General features: G+C 31.5%; 1 protein-coding gene and 2 pseudogenes across 3 annotated transcripts; 2 read left to right on the top strand and 1 right to left on the bottom strand.

Annotated features, from left to right (window-relative positions):
• The first annotated feature begins 420 nt into the window (after positions 1-420).
• LOC120161420 lies at positions 421-7,910 on the top strand (annotated as a pseudogene).
• Positions 7,911-12,233: 4,323 nt separating this feature from the next.
• Positions 12,234-16,186, top strand: LOC120162357 (probable E3 ubiquitin-protein ligase ZFP1). 3 transcript variants are annotated; one of them, XM_039172517.1, is made up of 7 exons: positions 12,234-12,294; positions 12,418-12,461; positions 13,739-14,579; positions 14,764-15,128; positions 15,292-15,390; positions 15,474-15,641; positions 15,798-16,186. In XM_039172517.1, exons 3-7 carry the CDS (start codon positions 13,772-13,774, stop codon positions 15,942-15,944), a joined length of 1,587 nt encoding a protein of 528 aa, XP_039028448.1. In that variant the 5' UTR covers positions 12,234-12,294; positions 12,418-12,461; positions 13,739-13,771; the 3' UTR covers positions 15,945-16,186. The 3 variants fall into 3 exon arrangements, with proteins under 3 accessions (XP_039028448.1, XP_039028446.1, XP_039028447.1); XM_039172515.1 differs by having other exon boundaries at positions 12,235-12,294; positions 13,697-14,579; XM_039172516.1 differs by lacking the exons at positions 12,234-12,294; positions 12,418-12,461 and having other exon boundaries at positions 13,681-14,579.
• Positions 16,187-16,409: 223 nt separating this feature from the next.
• On the bottom strand, positions 16,410-20,255 carry LOC120161419 (annotated as a pseudogene).
• Between the last annotated feature and the right edge of the window lie 2,334 nt (positions 20,256-22,589).

Raw genomic sequence — 22,589 nt, 5'->3', positions numbered from 1 at the left:
TCTTCTTCTTCTTCTTCTTTTTTAACAAAAATTTGCATGCATGGAATTCTACGTATTTGTGTAAGCTTTCCTAGTATCAGTTCTACACCAATCTTTTCCGCGTCGGTATCTCTAGCGCAGTGTTTTTTTTTTTCGGTTAATTCAATCCTTTTAAATTTAGAAGCTGCATGGAGAAAATGGAGAGCTGTATAATTGTAAACCTAAGTTTTAGCTTCAAATAAACATGGAAGTGATTGTTCATTAAATGCATGAATCTTAGATTCGAAATATTTGTTTGTTCATATATTTTCTTTTTCTCTTTCAATCTGTTCAGCTAAAAGTTGGAGTTTTGAATACTAAATATGATCAAAATTGTTGTGCTTTTCTGTGTGGTTAAAAGTTTTAATATTGATCTCACTGTTTTCTTCTTTTAATGTTTTAATGGTAGGTGCCGGTAGCTCAGCTAGGCCCCGTACTTTTAGGAAGGTGAGATTTTTATGTTATATTTTAACACAATTGATTCGCTAAAATTTGAATGATATGTATGGAGGAACTAGTTTTTAATCATTAATAGTTTATGGTAACTTATTCGTTGTTATCATGTATTTTTGCTATGTGTTGCTTGAAAAGAGGTATATTTTTAATCTTGATATCAGCTCTTGTGAAGAAGAGAGACTTCTTACATTACTTCTGACAACCCAAAATTGATGCTTTCTTTGAATCTGGCAAGTTACTTGTCTTTCCTTCTCTCATGTAGGATGAATGACAACTTGAATGCTGTAATTTTCATGGATTTTGGTTGTTTGGGTTGATTTAAATCAGGTTCCTACATCATCTTTAAGCTTTTACTGTAACAAAAAGCTTGTGTTGATAAGAGATTTTGAATTTGGCATATAGAAAAGAAATGGATAATGTTTGATTGCAATAGATTATCAGTTAGGTTTGACGATTTTCTCTCTCTCTTCTATTCTTCATAATCAGCTGCATTAAATGTTAAATTGGAAAAACTATTTTATTTAGTAAATGTCTTCTTTGCTATGGTATGCTATGCTACTCTCCCTTCCCTTATAGATGTGATTGAGTGCATTTTTTGTATTTTCATTCACTTGTTGAATAAGATGGCATCTTTCATTCTAGGAAGAAGCTGAAGAGGAGGAAGAAGAAGAACGAGAAGAGTCTGAAGAGGAAATAGAAGAGGAGCCGAGGTCATTATTTTGTGTACTTTTTCATCTAATTATAGCAGCATCGGTTCCATTTGCATTAAGTGCCTTCTATACTTAACATTATTAGTGTTACAATGGCAGAAACGGAAAGGGCCCCAAGGGCTTATTGAGATTCAGAATCCAAATTTAGCTAAACAAAAGAATGTCAAAGCTAAAGATATTGATGTAAGTTGTATAAAAACTCCTCTGCTGCATAAAGTCTATATTACTCATAAATTGATGTGTGACTTATAACTGAATTGAGTACTGAGATTTTATCTTCCAGATGGGGAACACAACTGAACTATCAAGACGTGAAAGGTTTGTAATTCTCTTTGTTCCTCAAATCTCACTGATCACTGCTTTATCATTTGCATCTCGGCAATTGTTTTTTGCTTAAATATATTTTCTCATGTTCCATTTATATTTTAACATTTCTCTTTGTTCCAGTTTTAGTTTGGCGAAGCACTGTAACTCTTTCATCTTTTGTTCAATCTAGAATTAATTCTGTAGAAATCAGAGTAATTCTCTGTAATTTCTTATTCTTTTCAATATGACAGATTACATATTTATATACAAAATATCTTTCTAAAGTAGGAAACTCTAAGAAAGGAAAAATAATAATCCTAGGATATGATCCCTTAAAATAAGGGATTGTAGAAATCTATTTACAAAATCATATCTCTATATGAATGGTAACAAGTCATATCTCTATAGGAATGGTAACAAATCATATCTCTATAGGAATGGTAACAAATCATCTCTATAATTCCTACACCCCCTCAAGCTGGAGAATATACATTGTATATTGAATAGGAATTTATTGAAAACAGGCTTTGGCAAAACCTTAGTAAGAATGTCTGTAACTTGTTCTTCTGAAGGAATGTATGAAAGTGTGGCTGTCTTTTTGTTAACTTGATCAGCAATAAAATGCCTATCAATCTCAACATGCTTTGTCCGATCATGTTGAACTGGGTTCTTGGCAATTTGAATAGCAGTTTGATTATCACACAAAACTTCAAAGTGATCCTCTTGATTAGTGACAAGTTCTTTCAGTAGTTTAAGTAGCCAAATTCCTTCGCATATTCTCAATGCTAGTGCTCTAAATTCAGCTTCATCACTACTTCTTGAAACGACAGATTGTTTCTTACTTCTCCAAGTTGTAAGGTTTCCCCAAACAAAGGTGCAGTAGCCACTAGTGGATCTCCTTTCAGTAAGGTCTCCGGCCCAATTAGAATCTGTAAAGATCTTAACAGTTCTGTCTTGTGTCTTCTTAAACATTAAATCGTGTCTTGGAGTTTTCTTCAAGTACTTGAGAATTCTATTTGCTGCTGCCATATGCTCTTCAGTAGGATTAGTCATGTGTTGACTTATCACATTTACAAGAAATACTATATCTGGCCTTGTCAAGGATAAATAAATTAGTTTCCCAACTAATCTTTGAAATTTCTCTTTGTCTACCAAGGACCCATCTTCTTTGTTAAATTTCAAGTTTGCCTCCATTGGTGTATCAATCGACTTACAACCAAGAAAACCAGTTTCTTTGAGTAAATCAAGTACATATTTTCTTTGGTCGATCACAAGTCCTTCTTTTGACCTTGCCACCTCCATTCCTAGGAAATACCTTAGCTTTTCCAAGTCCTTGGTTTCGAATTCCTTATTTAACAACTTCTCCAAATTGCAAATCTCTTCTTCATCATCTCCGGTAAGAATTATGTCGTCCACGTACACAATAAAGATAGTTTTCTTATTTGTAGAAGTTATCTTGATGAAAAGAGTGTGATCGGCGAGGGATTGCTTGTAGCCGTTTTTTAGGATGACTTTAGTGAACCTCTCGAACCAAGCTCTGGGTGATTGTTTTAACCCGTATAGAGACTTGTTGAGCTTGCACACCTTGTTACTTCCTTCAACAGACTTTAAGCCAGGTGGCAACTTCATATAGACTTATTCTTCTAGCTTGCCATTAAGAAAAGCGTTTTTTACATCAAGTTGGTGTAATTTCCAATCGCAATTTACAACCAAACTTAGGAGTACTCGAACAGTATTCAGCTTTGCCACAGGTGCAAAAGTCCAAGTAGCATTTGAGTTTATGTAAAGCCTCTGGCCACTAGTCTCGCTTTGTATCGTTAGATGCTACCATTTGAGTTATACTTTACAGTAAAGATCCATTTACAGCCAACAACCTTTTTTCCTTGAGGAAGGTCCGTAACAGTCCAAGTAGCATTTTTCTCCAGTGCACAAATTTCCTCTTCAATAACCCTTCTCCATTTTGAATCCTTTAGAGCTTCAACTATGCTTGTGGGAACCTGTTCTTTATCCAAGTTTGTTGTAAATGCTTGAAAAGACGGCATCAATGAATTATAACCAGCAAATTTTTCAATAGGATGCTTGGTGTACTGTCTAACCCCTTTTCTAATAGCAATAGGGAAGTCATCTAGAGTAAGGGAAGTGGACTTACTGATTTCTTCTTCTATTTCGGCAGCTGGACCCAAATCCAATTCTCGGCAAGCATCAGATTGCAAAACAGCCTCAGGAATATGTTTTCTTTTCCTTGTATAGAAACGGAGTTGTTTGATTAGTGTTGTTTGTGGAATATTTTGAATGGGAGTAGGTGTATTTTCAGGAAGGATATTTAAAGTGGGTATGGGTGAAGTAGTGATAGGTACTACCGGTGGATCAATGAGAGTAGTTACAGGTGATAAATCTGTAGGTAAGGACAAAATTGGTGGCAATTCTGAAGGTTGAGAATGAAGAGTAGGAGGAGATACCTGATGTGGCTGAAAATCCTTCCATGTCTCCTCTGAATTTCAACTTGAGTGAAATAGGGATCCTGCTCATAAAATGTTATATCCATAGTGGTAAAAATCGTTTTGAAGGAGGATGATAACATTTATAACCCTTCTTAAGTGAAGAATACCCAACCAGTACACATTTTAATGATTTAGGATCTAACTTGGACTTATTAGGAGCAATGTTTTGGATAAAAACAGTACAACTAAATATTTTAAGTGGAAGAATGGAGGAGATAGGTTTAAAATGGGGAAAGTATTGCAAAAATATAGATTGAGATGTTTGAAATTGTAAAACCTTACTAGGCATTCGATTGATTAAATATGTGACAGTTAATAAGGCTTCCCCCACAAATATTTTGGAACATTAGTGGTAAATAGAAGAGAACGAGTAACTTCAAGGAGGTGTCTATTTTTTCTTTCGGCAATACCGTTTTGTTGTGGGGTGTCAACACAAGAACTAATCTGAACTATGCCATTTTCCCTGAAAAACGTACCCAAAGACTTAGCAAAAAATTCACTGCCATTATCAGATTTAAAGAGCTGAATTTTAGACCCAAATTGAGTGAGAACCATGTTATAAAATTGGGTAAAAACACCTGCAGTTTCAGATTTATCTTTTAGCAAATAAGTCCAAGTTATCCTATTGTGATCATCAATGAAAGTGATAAACCACTTACAATTATCAGTATTCTTCACCCGAGAAAGACCCCAAATATCACTGTGGATCAAAGAAAAAGGGTGAGAAGGCTTATATGTAGAAGGATAATAAGTTGATTTAGTATGTTTGGCAAGAGAACAAACTTTTCAAGAAAAAGAATTTGGCCTTTTATGAATGAATAGAGCAGAAAAACTTTTGCAAGATAGTGAAAACTAGGATGACCTAAACGATAGTGCCATAACATAACATTATCAACTTTTTCTAAAACAGTGAAAGATTTTGATATTTCAATTTTAGAAGAGGCAGGAAGAATGTAGAGACCATTCTGCAAGATGGCCTTACCAATCATCTTCTTCGAGTTCAGTGCCTGCAAAGTACAATCAATATCATTAAAAATTGCAGAGTAGTGCAAGTCGGTGGAAAGTTTACTAACGGAAACGAGATTGCAAGCCAGATTTGGTACGAAGAGGACATTTTTGAGTACAATCTGGTTATTGAGAATAACAGTGTCGTGTCCTTCTATTTTGCACAAAGAACCATCTGCCGTTTTGACAGCTTTACCAAAGTTTGGAAAAAAATTACAAAACAAATCCTTATTACCAGTCATATGATCCGTAGCACCAGATCGAGGATCCAATTAGGGGACTACTGGGAGGAGAAAAAAATGTAGCATGAGGTTTACCTTCTGGTTCTTTCATGACCAGATTACCTTCTGATTGAGCAGCAGAACCAGAAATTTTTTTTTGGATTTGAAGTGATCTCCAGAGTAGGAGAAGAAGTTGTGGACATCATCTAGGTTGGAAAGAAATCGTAACCTAAGTTGATACCATGTAGAAATTAGAGTAATTCTCTGTAATTTCTTATTATTTTCAATATGACAGATTACATATTTATATACAAAATATCTCTCTAAAGTAGGAAACTCTAAGAAAGGAAAAATAATAATCTTAGGATATGATCCCTTAAAATAAGGGATTGTAGAAATCTATTTACAAAATCATATCTCTATATAAATGGTAACAAATCATATCTCTATAGGAATGGTAACAAATCATCTCTATAATTCCTACAAATACAACTAAGAGGTGCTTTGCTTAGTTGAGTTTTTGTGATAACTTTGAATTTTTGTGAAAAGGTAATAAGCTTTAGGGCATTGAATTTGGTTCTTTCTCGGAAAGAGAAAGTAACTTCTACCACTCTGAGGATATGCTACATGCCTAAATCCTTCTCAGTATTCAGTAACTTCACTAATTATGTGGATAAATATTTGTTGCTCAAATTTGAAATTTTGTACCATGCACCTATAACTTCCTGGTGTTTCTGCAGACAATAGCTTCTATATAAACTTGTTGAATTGTAATCAACAGTGTAAAAGTGTCTTGATGTGTTTAATCTGAGACTATAGCCTCAGCTTTTTAACTAAATAATCAACATTAGTTCCTTGGTAACTTTTTGTTCTGGATGACTATCTCGTTGTGTTTAATTTTTAACTTTACAAATCTCAACTTCCTTTGAGACGGAATATTTATAGACTACAATACTAATTGGAATTGGGCAGGATATGATAAAATGCTTTGCCTTGTCATTTTGGATTTAATGAGCTAGAAGCCTTACTTTCATTGAAAATGTTGTCAGTTATGTGCTTCAAATTATGGTGGTCTTGAATCTTCATCTTTTGAAGCTATATTTCCTACTTATTATAAAAAAATTGTTAGGAATGGTGAGTGATTTTCTATATTTTAACTGTTCATTTCCTTTAGACGAGCTCAGATTGTGCACTTATTATTATTATTTTTTTACTGCAGAGAGGAGATATAAAAGGAAAAAGCACATGAACGATATATGAAGCTGCAGGAACAAGGGAAAACTGAGCGATCAAGAAAAGATTTAGGTAACTAGTGGACAACTATATGATTCACAATACTTATCTCCCTTAATCAAATTTATATGGTTGTGAAAACTAAATTAGTGTTTACTAAGTTCCCAAGGACTTCTAATAGCCCTGGCAAATATCATAATATTCAACATGGCTATTTCTAACCTCTCCATGGCACTTTTTTTTGGGTTTATTTTTATTAATTGAACACGTATAACGAGGGTTGAAAGTATGTTCATTGACTCTGTGCTAAAGAAGGGAGATGAAAATAATGATATTAACTCATCTCCTTTTTGAGTCATTATAGGGAGTAGTAATGTATGCTGTGCATAAAACAACTCTCCCTACAAGTGATGCAAACGATGATGTGATTTGTGTAAACATTGGTTGAAGCTCATTTTCTGTGGACCTAAATGGTTACGGAGTTGCCGAAAGACGGTTATTTAATTGCAGAGGATACGATGCATGTGTAACATGAGGTGTGTCTAAGAGGCTGTACACATAGGATCTTTTCCTCGTTTTTTGTTCTTTGAACTGGTTTCTTTCTTCCACAAGTGTTTTATTCTGATATAGACTACTGTATTTTTTAATGATGATGGAAAATTGCATCGAATCAGAAAATTGATGATTGAAAGTACCTTGTCTGTTAGGTCTCAGAACTGCTTTTGTTTATGGTTTTTTTATGTATGGTACAACTGAGTTGGTTTCTTCCATTCCGCATGAGTTTATTAGAATAATCTCAAGGTATCGCCTTAATGTGCAATGAGCACTCTGCTATGCACTTGGCTGATAGCAGACATCTTTCCTTTTTCTCCATCTTTGCTGGTTTTGTTTCATATGTATTCTCTATTATGTTTCACCGTTGGCTGTATATTATTTTATTGATTTGGAATTATTTACTATTGCAGAGCACTTAGCCATGATTAGGTAACAAAGGGCAGAGGCTGCTAAGAAGAGAGAAGAAGAAAAGGCTGGTATGGTTTTATATTAAAATGCATGCCTTATGCTCCTCCGTTTCATCTTTCCTTACTGGTTAATTTCTAAATATTCTGATCTAAAGAAAGCTATTTTGCTCTAACTCTTTATTTTTTCAAAGTACATGTGTCAGACGCTCATGTCTGATGCATATTCGAATATGACCCTTCAAATACATTTTTTCTTTAAATTGAACATGAATGTAAGACGTATATTCGTGGCTGAAACTTGAGCCTGATTAACGTAAAGAATAAGAATCAGTTTTTTTTTTTGGGTGGAGGCATGGGGGAGAATAAAACAAAAACTTAAGAATATACCTTGCGTATACATGTTTACAATTTCCATTGAAGCTGATTTTAATTCTATTTGTTCTTGCAGCAAAAGAACAGAAGAAAGTAGAAGTTCGTAAGAGGACTCATTATGACTAGTATGGGTTTACCATCAGCTCTTTTCTCTGTTTTAAACTACAAAGTTTTTATCCCATTAAAGGAAAATTTCAAAGTTATAGACACCATAAATTTCCAAAACTTAGTTCCACTTCTTCGCTGCTTTTGGATCCTTGTCGAATTAGAATTACATGCTGGTTGTTTATGAATGGAAGGAATGATAAAACTTGTTCGGCAAACATGCTAATTTCGAGTACAGGTAAAGGATACGTGCATGCTTGTATGTGTGTACGTAAAGAAACAAGGGTTTGCGAGGAAGTATCTTAAGCTCCACTCACCCATAAGGTTTCTCGGGGCGGTGATATTTAAAAAATGAGCCATATACACAGGGAGAGAGGTAAGATCCGATTATCTTTTATATTATATAAAATTAAAATTTTATTAAATATTATATTTAATAAAAATTTGGGTTTGCTTTGGGGAAGGAACTTAGAGCATATGAGTCACCACGCAAATTATTTAAGCGATGAATGAAATGTTATAAAAAAGGAAAAAATTCAGGTTCATTGATCCTTAAATCCTTACCAAATAAATGAAAAAGGGAAAATATTTAAAAATAAAGAAAATAATAGAGGAAGTTGAAGAAGATGTATGTAGCCTTTAAAATCAGACAAAACACAGCACAATAATCCAACCTTATTATTTTCTGGGGAATTAAGGAAGTGAAAGAATCTGATGTTAGTTTACAGATTGAAGCAAGAAGATACCTTGTCAATTAGAATACTCCATTTCGATTCTCGTTTGCACTATCCCCCCCCCCCCCTTTTGTCACTTGTGCTGGATACCTTTTATTTTTTAAAAATAATTTTGTCGAAATCACATTTTAAACCCGCAGAATCAAATACATTGTTTCTATGGGTTGTCTCAAATTATAATGAAATATTAAATCAGGGAGAGGACCCACATGCAAAGATGTGCTTTAAATTGAAAGCTTTTTCATTTGAATTTGAAGAATATGCCTTTTTTGCTATTTTATCATCTTCATTCTTCTTACTTTCTTTATATATATATATATATATATGCTTAAATGCACCATTGCCCCTTAAACTATACGTATTTATCGAGTTACCCCTTAAAGTATAAATCGTTACCTCATTTGTATCAAACTGTTAACTATATCAAAAAATACGTGGGTAATTACATATTTAGTCATTCCACTATTTATGTGGTTGTATTTGATTACCTAACTTTTTTTTCCTTCAAAATCATCACTAAACTTAAGTTTTTGTTACATTTTGATCACCCAATTTGATTCAATTTGCATTTTAAATTTTTTATGTATAAGAATTCGTTTATATTATATTTTTTTACTCGACACATAAATTTAAAATAAGTAATATTATAAGATAAATAATAAATAACATATTAAATTGTATGTAATTAAAATTCTATTAAATGAAATATTATTTATTTATTTAAAATATCATAAATGAGAATTGCACAACGTACGAATACTGACTTTAGCAACTTTTGGAGAAATGGTAAAAAAATATATATTTTTTCACACAAAAAAATGATTAGTTGCATCACTTTCGGTAAAAAAATGGTGTGCCTAAGTAAACCTACTCGACAGGGATCAGGTAGCAGCCTCCTAATTTCATGCATCCAAACTATTTTCTTGCTGTTAGCACATACATCATCAATAGCACTACAAAAAATTACGAGTATAAAATATAAAAATCATTTTTTAAGTTATGAGATTTGATTTTGAAATAAAAAATATATTAATTATATTTTAAAAATTTTAAATTACATATTTTTCGAGAGTTTTTATGAAACCAAACAAACTCATCGTTTTCCTCTTATTTCTTTCTCGACATTCCTTTCTCATATTTCCCCGACCTTCACCGTCGCTTGCACTATCTACACCGCCATCGATCGGAGTTTTTAAACTTTTTAAAAAAAACTTTCTTCTTTACAGGTATTTTTATGTTTCTTTTTTCAAATATTTTCTCTTTTATTTTAATTGTTTGAAAAGCTAGATCTTGTTATGAGAAAGCACTAGCAAAAGCCCAGATTCTAGCTTGTTTGGGGTGGATTTCTTAGTAGCTATTTTTTTTTTTTGCTTAAATTTTGGTTTGGTTTCAACTTTTTTTTGTTGTCAATTTATTATTTACGTTACATATTATTTGCGTTATATAAAACTTAATATATTATTTATTATTCATTTTATAATATTACTTATTATTGAAAAATAAATTTATGTCTCGAGAAAAAATATAATATAAATGAATTCTTATACATTAAAATTTTTTAAAATAAATTGAATTAAATTGGGTGATCAAAACGTAACAAAAACTTATGTTTAGTGATTATTTTGAAGTAAAAAAGTTGGGTAACTCAAACAGAACCGCATAAATAGTAGAGTGACTAAATATGTAATCTACCTGCGTGTTTTTTTATGGAGTTAACTGTTTGGGGACAAAAATGTAACGATTTATACTTTAGGGGGAACGTCCCAAAAAATACTTTAAGGGGTAATTCGGTAAAAATGGTGTAGTTTAAGGGACAATGGTCATTTAAGCTATATATATCATGTGAATACAATATAATATTTGTTCAAAGTTTTTTAATCTGATAATAATTATTCATATCCCTACATACATGGTCCTCGAATCTGGAACCTCAATAAATAATAACAAGTCTCTTAACCATAGATGTCACTTAGTAAACTATATGATAATCAATGTAGATAAACTTAGGTTGTAATTATATCTGAGTAAACAATATGTTTACTATCTAAACTGTTACTTTTGTTATATTTTGGTATCTAAACTTTATTTTTTTTAAATTATACTTAATGTTTAGTTTAGGTTTCAATTTGGTATTAATTGTTAATAAATTAACAGAATTACCGACGTGATATTTTTATTTTTCTTAGTGATGATGTGACATTATCTTATGGTGACATGTCAATATCACGTTAAGTTTTTAACGACAGGATACCAAAACAAAGCCTAAACTAAACGTTAAATATGATTTTAAAAAAAAAAATTGGTACCAAAACGGAACAAAAATGGGTACCAAAACGGAACAAAAATAATATTTTAGATACTAAACATGTAGTTTACCCTTAACTTTTATAAAAATGTATAATTATCAGTTAATGATTATAGGCGTAGTGATAAAAGGTTTGTAAATAAATTTATTAATTTTTATTTAAATACTAAATTAGTTTTTAATTGCTTTATTTAATAATTAATGGAAAATAATATTTCTTTATATAATATTAACCGTTATTTTAAAAATAATATTTTGTGTTTTTCATAATTTAACTAATATTCTATTAAACATGACATTAATTCAACTGAAAATTTTATAATATATTGTTATTAAAATGGATTTGAACATCAAATGATAATGACAAGAAATGTAATAATTACATATCCTTAATATATGATGATTTTTAAGGTTTATTGAGACTCCCAAATAAATTTGAAGAAAATTAATCTTTTAAATTTATTTGATTGGAAGAATATAATTATATTGTAGTTTTTTTTTTTGTAATGTTTGGTAATATAATTTGTAATAAACAATTATGTAAATTAAAGTTTTAAAATAACATTGATTAAAAATTAACTTATATCAACTTTGAGAATATAATTAGAGATTCCCAATTGCATATAATTTAATAGAATTTAAAAATATAATTAAAATCTCTAATTTATATAATTTAATAAATTCTACGAATTACGATGATTATTATAACACACCACAAATATGCAATTACATGCATTTTTAATTATGCAATAACTTTTTAAATGTATCATAACATTTAAATTATATTTAATTAATAACATGTAATTAAAAAAAATTAGCTGATTCTTATTTCCATATGTAATGGGGTAAGGGGAGGTAGGATAGTAGGCTGCCTTCAATGTCAAGTTGAGAGCAGTTTCCGTGGGAGACCTCCGAATTATGAAATGTTTTCCGTGAGACTCGATCAAAAATAACATGTAATTACACAGTTTAATAAAATTAATTAATTGAAAAAAATTAATACACGAGAAAAATTTCTTAATTACGTTCAAATCTAATTAAGAAATAACTTTCAAATACGATTAACATCACTATATATTTGATCAGAAACAATTTATATTTTTAATATACCCAATTTATAATTTAGTTAAAATGTATAAAATCTCTCGCTAACAATAATTTATCTAAAATTAAATGAAAAACAGCAACAACAAAGGACCCTGTTTATAAAAGTAGAAATGCCTTTGTCATTTTGTCCCTGTCTGGCTCTTCCTCCAGTCTTCTCTATCTTTTAAATATTTTTCTTTCTATTTTCTGTTCTCAATAATAATTCCTCAGATCTCTCAATTTCTCATTCTATTTCGTTCCTTGATTTTGCTGCAATACGGTTAGTGTTTCATTTATTTTTCCAAGTTTTTTATATTGTGTGAATTTTGATTAATGCACGAAAAAGTAAAGAAAGTTTATGCTTTTTTTAGCTTGATTTGGGTTTCTGAATTTTTTTTGTCAGGATTTCCCGTTTCTTGGCTGTGATTTTGGTCATATGATAATAAGGTACGGAAAAGAGAAAACCCATCGTTTTTCCTTTTCTTCTCCTTCTTAATTTGAACTTGCATGTTGTTAACTAATTTAGATTTTTAATTGCTTGATAGATAACGGGCATTTAACAATTTGAGATTTTTTTTGTGAAACTATGGTTTTTGTTTTATTTTATTTGTGTTTATTCGAAATTATTACCAAAGAAGGAGCTTGGTAGGAGAGCTAGTGGGTTGCTCTTTAGGATTGGAAATCTTTTTACAAAAAAAAAAAAAGGTTGAAGTATATATATATATATATATATATATATATATATTTAAGATTATTAAATAATTATATTTTCTTTTCAACAGCTTTGATGTAGTTATACAAGAGGGTAAATACTGAAATTTTCTCCATTCCAGAGTTTGATAGGGTGATTTTATTGATTGAAAGCTTTTGGTGATGTGTTATTTTGAATGCATATTTTGATAGTGAATATTTCTTTTCCCATTCTTTTAGGGGAAAATTCAAGGTTTGATCATTGTGATATATATGACAACGTGAGGAAGGAGATGTATGAAAGTATCTTTGGGATGATTAGCCTTTTGAACTTTTGAGAATTGGGAAGATATGTCAAAACTCAAAAGGGGCCTTTAAGCTTTTTGCTTTATGGAAATGCTTGTTTCGACAAGAACCTAATCTATTTGAGCTCTATTTTAGTAGTTGAAAAATTAGTTCATACTTCCCTGGGCAATTCATTTTAGGCTAGGTCAAGAGAGCACAATGATAAGTATATTTTTGAGGATCCCTGCATTTGTCCTGGATTCTATTTCATGTGTACCCTTTCTTGGTTTGCCAGTGCTGCAATTTAAAAAGTGGATGTGTTAAATGCTCTTTGTATGCTTGCTTATTTTCCATTTGTGGAAGCAAATGGTTTACGTTTCTATTGAAATAGCACATATTATAAATTCCAAATAAATAGATGAGAAGGTTTTACGAGCAACTAATACTTTGCATGTCATGTATTTCAGCTCTTAAGATGGATAAAGAAGATACTTGTCCTGATTTTTGTTTTAGGTCAAATATGTGTTGAAGATTATGTTTCTAGTGATATAAAATTCCAAATAAATAGATGAGAACCTTTGATTAGCAAGTGATACTTTGCATGTCATGCATTTCAGCTTTTAAGATGGATAAAGAAGATGCTTTTCCCGTTTTTGGATTTACGTTGAGTATGCGCTAAAGTTTCATTTCATCGTTTTTGGCTTTAGGTTGAATATGTGCTAAAGTTCCTTTTTTGGACTTCGAAGCAGTGACAAGTTGTAGCAACAATTTATTGGAACACCATGGGTCACAGAAATATGCTATGCCCTAGCCAGATGATAGATTTAGAAATGGATCAGCGTGGCCAGGGATATCCCCATCACGAGCCCTGCATTATTTTGGGTGGCAGACCTAATTACCCCCCGCCTGATTTGCAGATGAGAGTCACAGCTCCAGGGAACACAACTACTCTTGATACTCATCCCTTACCGGATCATTATGACAACAGTATGTTCTATGGGATTCCCCAGTACCCCGGTGTTCAGCATCATAATCATTCCCCAAATCTTGATCTTGGTATTGGAAGTGCATCCAACTATTACATTCCCTATATGGCTAGCCCTTCGTTGGTTACTCCTGTAAATCATGGGCCCACAGACCAGACGCCATCTTCAAGCAACTATGGTCCTCTAGGAGTTTCAGCAGATGAATATGCTAGGAGTTGCCACTTCATGGATAATGTTAGAGGCTCATATAAGAGAAAGAATTCTGAAGGAATCCCAGCAAATTTTCAGCATTTTAATGCCTCACCAAGCTCTAGTTCCTCGGTTACACCATTAAATGCTAGACATCCTGAGGGAGTTGGCACAATGGATGTGGCACCCTTCACCATTCCTCAGTTTAGGGGGAATGGCCCTCCACCGATTAGAGAAGCTGGATCCCAAATAAGTGTTAGGAACAGATTAGGGGCAACTGCAGTGGATCCCGTTTTGATGCATAGTGCTAACCATGTTTTTCAAGGAAATTACATTGGTCAGCCTTTTCAGCCGACAATAACGGATGGAGGTGCCCCAGCTTGGACCCAGGCTCCTGGGGTTCCTTATATGCTTGGTAGTTTCTACATTCCTCTATTCTTTCCTTGTGTTGTTTAAGGACTTTCAATTTTAATTAGGTTACTTTCTGTAGATATATTTCTTTTATTGAAAACGGCTTCCATGTAAATGAGGTGATATAGGAATCTGTTTTGCCTTGAAATTGATTGCTGTGGACTCTTCACTGTCTTCCGTCTATGCAGGTAGCAACATGGCTAGACCTATGGAGAATAATCTTAGAAGTTCCGCAAACTTCTCTCAATTTTCTCCCCTTGATGTTCGGAACCATAACTTCCATCACCCTGCACCACCTATTGAAGGAGTAAGAAGTCATAGCGTTAACATTCATCCACAAGTAGCACCAGTTCCGCCTCGCTTCCCAGCAAGTTATACCTCACCAGGCTCCATGAATCCTTCACATGATGGTTGGCAGGTAGGGCGTAGGCATTTGGGACCAATGCCTCCTACCGGCTTTAGGATATATCATTCGCGCCGAGAGAGTGGTATTGTACCTGAGACCACTGTGAGACACCACAATCTTCCTCGTTTGAGAGTTCTTCCACCAGATGTTAGTACACCTTCATTTCTGAAATGTTATATATCTGTTAATTTTCTGTTTATTACTTCTTTTCTTTTCTGCAATCAGAAAAATGGAATTCATATACAGTGGATGTTTTTGGTTAATTTTTGGTTTGTATATATGGTGATATCTTTTAATTGATTTGGTGCAGGGAGTTGCTGTATTGGAGCTCCCAGAATTTTATGAAGTAGGAAATTCTGTTGATCACCACCGAGATATGCAATTGGATATAGAGGACATGTCTTATGAGGTAAGTTCATATATAATGTTGTCTTATGGTTTAACTTTATTTTTACTGACCGTCTATTGAAAAATTCTCCAAATCATCAATAGGAACTGTTGGCGCTGGGCGAGTGGATCGGAAACGTGAATACTGGTTTGTCTGAGGAAACCATTACAAGTAAATTGAAAACAAGAACTTATTCAACATTTGCTACAAATATTAATCTGGAAGAAGCAGCACCCATTGACCAGGAACCCGATTCATGCATTATTTGCCAGGTAATGAAGAGTGCTTAGAGCTTGCATAATTCTTTACCGATAAGCTTGAACACTGCACATCTCTTTCTTTGTTCAAGTTTGAAGCAAACATCTTCATTGCACGATACCATTTTATTCCAACGGATGGTAGATGCTATTTCTCTTGGATTTTTGCAGGAGGATTATAAGAACGAAGAGAAGATCGGAACTCTTGATTGTGGACATGATTATCACGCAGATTGCTTGAAGAAGTGGTTGTTTGTGAAGAACGTATGCCCCATTTGCAAATCCGAGGCATTAACCACAGAGTCCAAGAATGTATGATGGAGGCTACATAATTGAGGAAATAACAATAAATTACATAAAATGGATGATGTTGGTAGAATCAAGATTTGGGAAAGCTCTCCTATATGTTTCTAGATTGATATTTGGTAAAGTATTTTGTACATGAACTTGCAGATATCTCTAACAGACGGTCAATCCATTATTTGCTGGCTTTGTAATTATCAAACAATTGTACAGACGATCATTATGCAATTTCATGCTGTAATGTTAAACTTCAACTATGTATTCTTCACATTTTTTACTTTTTTTTCTATAATATTATGTTGAATGTGTTGCATTTACCTAATATTTTCATGTCTAATGTTTTAATCTTCTTGAAGAACTTCAGCCATTGAAATCCATTTCATGTTGTGCATAATACATGGACTAATGTCTTTTATCATTTTCAAGTTGTATAGTGTAAATGGCATTCACTTTAAATAAATTCAAAGGCACCTATTATGGAATTTAACATGTATTATCATAGATAATCAATATTTTATCATCCACAACTAAAGAAAATTATTAAAAAATCCCAAACTAGATCTGTCTGCTATGTAATCTAAAACAATCAAATACAACAACAACTATCAAAATTCAAAAATATGAAATGGAACATTACATGAGGAAGAACAATACCATAAGTGAACCGCGAAGATGGAACTGAAATCAAATGAAGGAAATTGGAAGCCGCTGTGTTCTCATTTGACTTCAACCTCAAATCTTGAGCTTAAAGAGATCAAACATATAACATCTAAGCAGAACAGCAGCCGACGTTCTTGACTGCTGAAACATCATCCTTGCCTCCGACGTTGATGGTTTGTCCCTTTGGCAATGCTGCATGATCATCCCCTACTTCAAGTGCTTTTCGACCGGCAACATGATATATTTATGTAAGTACTTCAGTGAATGCATTATCAACATTCACAGACTCAAGGGCAGATGTCTCCATAAAGAAGTTATTTTCTCTCTCAGCAAAGGCCTTCGCATCGTCAGTGGAAACTGCACGCAAGTGTCGCAGGTCTGCCTTGTTGCCAACAAGGATAATCAAGATATTGGAATCCGTGTGACCTCATAGTTCCTTCAACCATCTCTCTACATTCTCAAATGTGACATGTCGAGTGACATCATATACAAGCAATGCACCAACAGCTCCACGGTAGAATGCACTTGTAATCGCCTGGTATCTGCACAAAGAAAACAACAAGAAATCAACTATCGAAAAGCTTACAAAACAACCCAAAAAGTTATAAAAGAAAGCATGATTTGGCTATTCATAGATAAAATGATGGTACAAAATCATTTCTACTCCATTTTTAAACCAATAACGCTTCAAACACGACCTTGTTTTAATGCGTTTCCAGTAGGCCTGTAAATGAACTGAACGTTCAGCGAACCGTTCGTGAACCGTGCGGCGGGAAGTTCGTTTATGTGCGTTTATTTATTAAATGAACGAACATGAACAACATTTTTTGTTCGTTTAATTAAATAAACGAACATGAACATAGGTCTCGTTCGTTCATTTACGTTCGTGAACGTTCGATTATGTTCGTTCGGTTATGTTTGTTTATGTTCGTTCGATTATGTTCGTTTATGTTCATTCATTTATGTTTAACTCAATCTTCTTAAATCAATTTTGGTGACCAATTTGTAAGTATCTTAAAAATATTAATTAATCTGATATTCTGATGACCAACTCCATAATTAACCCAATTTTATTTGGAGATTAAATCCAATATGTTAACCTGTGAGGCACATCGCACCTATATTCATTTCCCCCTTTTTCCCCAAACCCTAGTGTTCACTAGAGAGTGGAGACGATCGTTGAAAGCTTCAAAACAAATTATATTATAGTGCAATATGAAGTTTTACAGGTATGTTTTCATCTCTTTCTCTGTTTTATTTGGCTTAATAGTTGATATGTAAAGTTATTGCAGGTATCTTCACATCTAAAACTCAAGAAAACATCATACTTCTTTCTAGAAATATATGGGAAGATAAAGGTAACAATCGAAAGTATATGAACATCAATAAAGAGAAAAATATATAGAATTTGCCAGAAAACAAAACAAAGGTTTCTATGCAATTTCTGAAAAGAGTGTAATAGCGAAAAATTATTGTTCATATGTAATCATGGACCACTAAGATAAATGTTATAGCGTTAAATTAAAGTTGTGTGAATCATTTAATATCTTTAAAAGATCGATCAAAATATTTAATATCTTCAAACATTTCATCACTGCTAATAAACTCTTACGCTATTTATCACTGTAGATTTGGTTATTTGCATTGTCGACTATTTTTCATGAAAGAACAATGGAAGGTAGGGTCTCCAACGTTTATGTTCGTTTATGTTCGTGTTCATTTATGTTCGTGTTCGTTTATGTTCGTGTTCGTTTATTTATTAAATGAACGAACATGAACATATTATATTCCTTAATAAACGAACATGAACAAAAAAAATTTTGTTCGTTTATGTTCGTGTCCGTTTATGTTCGTCTATTTATTAAATGAACGAACATGAACATACCTCCGTTCGTGTGCGTTCGGTTCGTTTACAGGCCTAGTTTCCAGCCAAGGCATAAGTTTCTTGTTCTAGGCAAAACTTAACATCATGATTCCATTTAGTAAACAACTAATGATAAAAACTTGCATAGCCAATTAACAGTTCAGAACCCAAGAAATTTCATTTCATGGAGAAACAACAAAGAAGTTTCATTTTATAACCTACAGGTTCTCGAAACAGGTTATATTTAATTTGAAAGGGTATCAAGTCTTGATATAGAAAATGAAGTATATCTAAAACTTTTACAATTAAAACTTTCAATTAATGAAATATATGATATTATGGAACTTCACTCTGGTATCTTCAAGAACATAATCAGTGCAACTAGAAAGCTCAATCGGAAAACATCCATGTATGCAATACATGCTTTCTTCTGGTCTCATGCATCATGGACAGTTAAAACGGTGTGGAAGACGTGCCCCTCTGGCATGCCAAGGTGCTTTTCATACGATTCCAAGCATTAAAGTTTACGGACAATAAGTCATTCATCGGAACTGAAACTGCACTATAAAGATGTCCTAAATTTCAGAATAATATGAAGAACATTATGATTTGAACAACGATAACTACTAGAATTAGCAACAGAAAAATACATTCTCTTGTACCCAGGGATTAGCCCAGTTGACTCATGCAGTCATGCAGCCACCCACACTTAAAAGGTGGCATTCAACAAGTATATGGTCTAGTTTTCTCAATTCTTAGGCTGTAAACTTCTTGGTGCCAAAAAATAAGTGACATCCTTCTAAAATGAATGATGAATAATAACACGATCCACAGCTAGGGTGTATAAATGTTATCATCCTCATTAAACCTATATTCTAACGATGCTTGCAGATGCAGTTGGTGATTCAGCTAGGAGGTTTACTCACCTTTCCATTTATGGATAAAGCTACAACATTAATAAACTAAACCAAGATGCAATACTTTTTGCAACTCATCTACTATTAAGCCAACTGTGGGATTTTGTATATAACCTAACAGATGCTAATTTCTAAACTAAATTGAATATGCATTATGCTCATGAAGAATTTTGTCTTTCAACTGTGCTTACATCAATATACCAATAAATATTTTAATAAAAACTAAGATTCACAAAATAACCAGGTCCAAAAGCTTTAACATAATGAAAACGTAAAAAAAAAATGAATGCATACACATTTTCTCAGCAAACAAACAACCGAGACAAAGAAAGAAAGAAAATCTTAAGCTAAAACCCATTTCATCAAAACAATACACAAATCAAGAAACACCTTTTCCTTAAAATCTTTCAATGTTTCAGGACTAATCTGAAAATTCGAAAAAAGAACAGCAAAAAAACATAACCAAAAAATAAGAATTTTTCATATATTTTCTCAGTTACCAAACAGCCCCAGAAATTCAAGTTTCCAAACACCGATTATACCAATCCAATAAAGCACCAACTCAAAAACGCTTTCCTAAAATCTCTCAAAATTACAAAACCCCTAAAAATAATTTAAAAAAAAAAGTGAAACAAGAGTAGTGATAAAAGACTATAAAAAAAGCTGTAAAAATGTACCTCTCTTGTCCGGCGGTATCCCAAATCTTTTCCTTAAAGACCTTATCATCGACCCGAATACTTCGAGTAGCGAATTCGACTCCGATTGTGGATTTGGATTCAAGGCTAAACTCGTTCTTCGTAAATCTCGACAACAAATTTGATTTCCCAACACCACCTTGAACAAATAATCGTAGTCGTCATCCGCTCTATACGCCGCAATATCGGGTCACCGAGTCGGGTTCTTTTATGGACTTTTTATATAAAATTTTAGTTTTTTTTAAAGGAAATTTTAGTGAATGGCAGAGAGAGATCGGTGGCATTGGTCTGAAGAATTTTTGAAATTGGGAAAATAAATAAGAAAATTCAGAAATATAATTTAACTTATATTTTATTAATATGTGATAAGTACACAATAATTCAAAAATAATTTTTAATTATTTGATATGATATTAAACACTTATGTCTTCAATATTTATATTTTTTAAACTCAAAATCTCAATAAATAATAATAATTTATTTACTATCAATCGTTTGATTTGCACAGAATTTAATAGAAAGAAGAGAAAATTAGATTTGGTGTGGGCCCAATTACTGGTTAGTGAATAGTGGGCCGAATTTATGAGTGGTAATGGCTGAAATGTGATTGAGTAATTTAAGTTTTAAAAAAATATAGTTTGAATATTTAAATAGTTCAGGTAAAGTTCTACAATGAATGTTGTATGCTGGAACATATCATTAACGTGATAAACTGAAATATATCATTAATTAAAATTATTCATATTAAATAAATATTAAATGATAAATTACATATTTAATACTTCAACTATCACTTTTATTTTGTTTTATTATCTAAACTTTATTTTTTTTCTTCAAAACCATTCATAACGTTTAAGTTTTAATTTGATACCCATCATTAAACACTTACCGACAATACTGATATGGCATTGCAAGTCAATTTTCTTTTATTTTTAAATTTCCACATCACCTATCAGGATAAAGTAAAAAAAATAATTCTTACTCCCAACATGAATTGAACTTGGGCCTCTTGTAAGGATGCTATATACACAATCATATGACTAAGCTAGTCATTTGAATTAATTTCACCATTTTTTTATTTAACTTATATAACAATATCACCAAAAATATAGATATTTACCGGTGATTATAAGATTTTAATATGAGACATTTTAAATTAATGACCGAAAGTTTAGTCACTCAACTATAATATGTTTTTTATTATACTAAATTTAATATTTACTTATATCGTTATTAAATTAAAAGATCAATTTTTCACTTTATCTAGAAATAAAAAATAATTAAACAATTTATATATTTTTATAAAAGTTATATTAAATCTTTTTGAAAATTTTGGAAAAGTATATTTATAATATTATAAAAACATTTTAAATTATTCTAATTAATTTTTTAAATCATATTATTTATTTATAATATTTTTATAATATTATAGATATAATTTTTTAAATAATATAATATAAATTTTATATAAATAGATAAATAATTATTTTTATTTTCAAAAATAGTTAAAAACTATTCTTTAATTTAATAATGATATAAGTAAGTATTAAGCTCAATATAATAAAAATAGATTCATAGTATAACTGAGTGACTAAGCTTTTTGTCATTAATTTAAACTGTCTCATATTCGAATTTTATAATAAAAAATATTGATTTTATGATGATAATTTTATATAAGTTAAATATGAAATGTGGTGAAACTAAGTCAAATGACTATCCTAGCTCAGTGACCTAAGTTCAATTTACATTGGTAGCCAAATTTTTTTTATTTTATCCACATAGGTGGTGATACGTCACCACCTAATTGATTGAATAAAATTAATTAAAAATATTAACAAAGAAAGAGAAAGATAAGGTAAAAATTTTTAAAAAAAATTGACATGTAATGCCATGTCAGTATTGTCGACGGGTACCAAATTGAAACTTAAATTAAACATTCGATATGTTTTGAAAAAAAATAAAGTTTAAGTACTAACATAGAATAAAAGTGATAGTTTAAATACTAAACATGTAAATTCTCCATATTAAAAAATTCAAGGACCTCCATAATTAATCTAATTATAATTAAAATAAAATTATTAAAATAAATTAATCATGGATTGATTCTTCAAATTTTTTTAATATTTACTTAATAAGTACAATTTAATTAATAATATATTTAATGAATTATGTTAGTAGTGTGTTTCGATGTGCGACTTCCATTGTAAACTCATATATAGATCAGTGTATAATTGAGTTTTATATTTTTAATATACATTTTTATGATCTTAATTAAAATTGAAAAATAAACTTAACTTTTTATTACATACGAAAGAAAAAGGCGTGGCTTAAATGTTATTGGTAAGTTTCAGCTACACTAATTGCAGTTGCATGTTGTGGGAGCCATTTGAATTAGGGTGAATGTTGGATCGAGTTTAATTGAGTCAAGTTAAATTTTATTTTAATTTATTAAATTAATTAGTCATATTTTATAATTTAAATATTATTTAAAATTTGAATAGATTGTTTGAATTTTTGTTTAAAT

Source organism: Hibiscus syriacus, unplaced genomic scaffold (assembly GCF_006381635.1).
Source record: "Hibiscus syriacus cultivar Baekdansim isolate YM2019G1 unplaced genomic scaffold, ASM638163v2 tig00111402_pilon, whole genome shotgun sequence".
Classification (NCBI taxonomy): domain Eukaryota; kingdom Viridiplantae; phylum Streptophyta; class Magnoliopsida; order Malvales; family Malvaceae; genus Hibiscus; species Hibiscus syriacus.
This window is presented reverse-complemented; position numbering and strand designations above follow the sequence as displayed.

Coding starts and splice junctions, on each gene's coding strand:
- LOC120162357 (XM_039172517.1), top strand. CDS start 13,772: ATGGGTCACAGAAATATGCTATGCCCTAGCCAGATGATAGATTTAGAA. Junction 15,129..15,291: donor TGAGAGTTCTTCCACCAGAT/GTTAGTACACCT, acceptor GATTTGGTGCAG/GGAGTTGCTGTATTGGAGCT. Junction 15,391..15,473: donor TAGAGGACATGTCTTATGAG/GTAAGTTCATAT, acceptor AATCATCAATAG/GAACTGTTGGCGCTGGGCGA.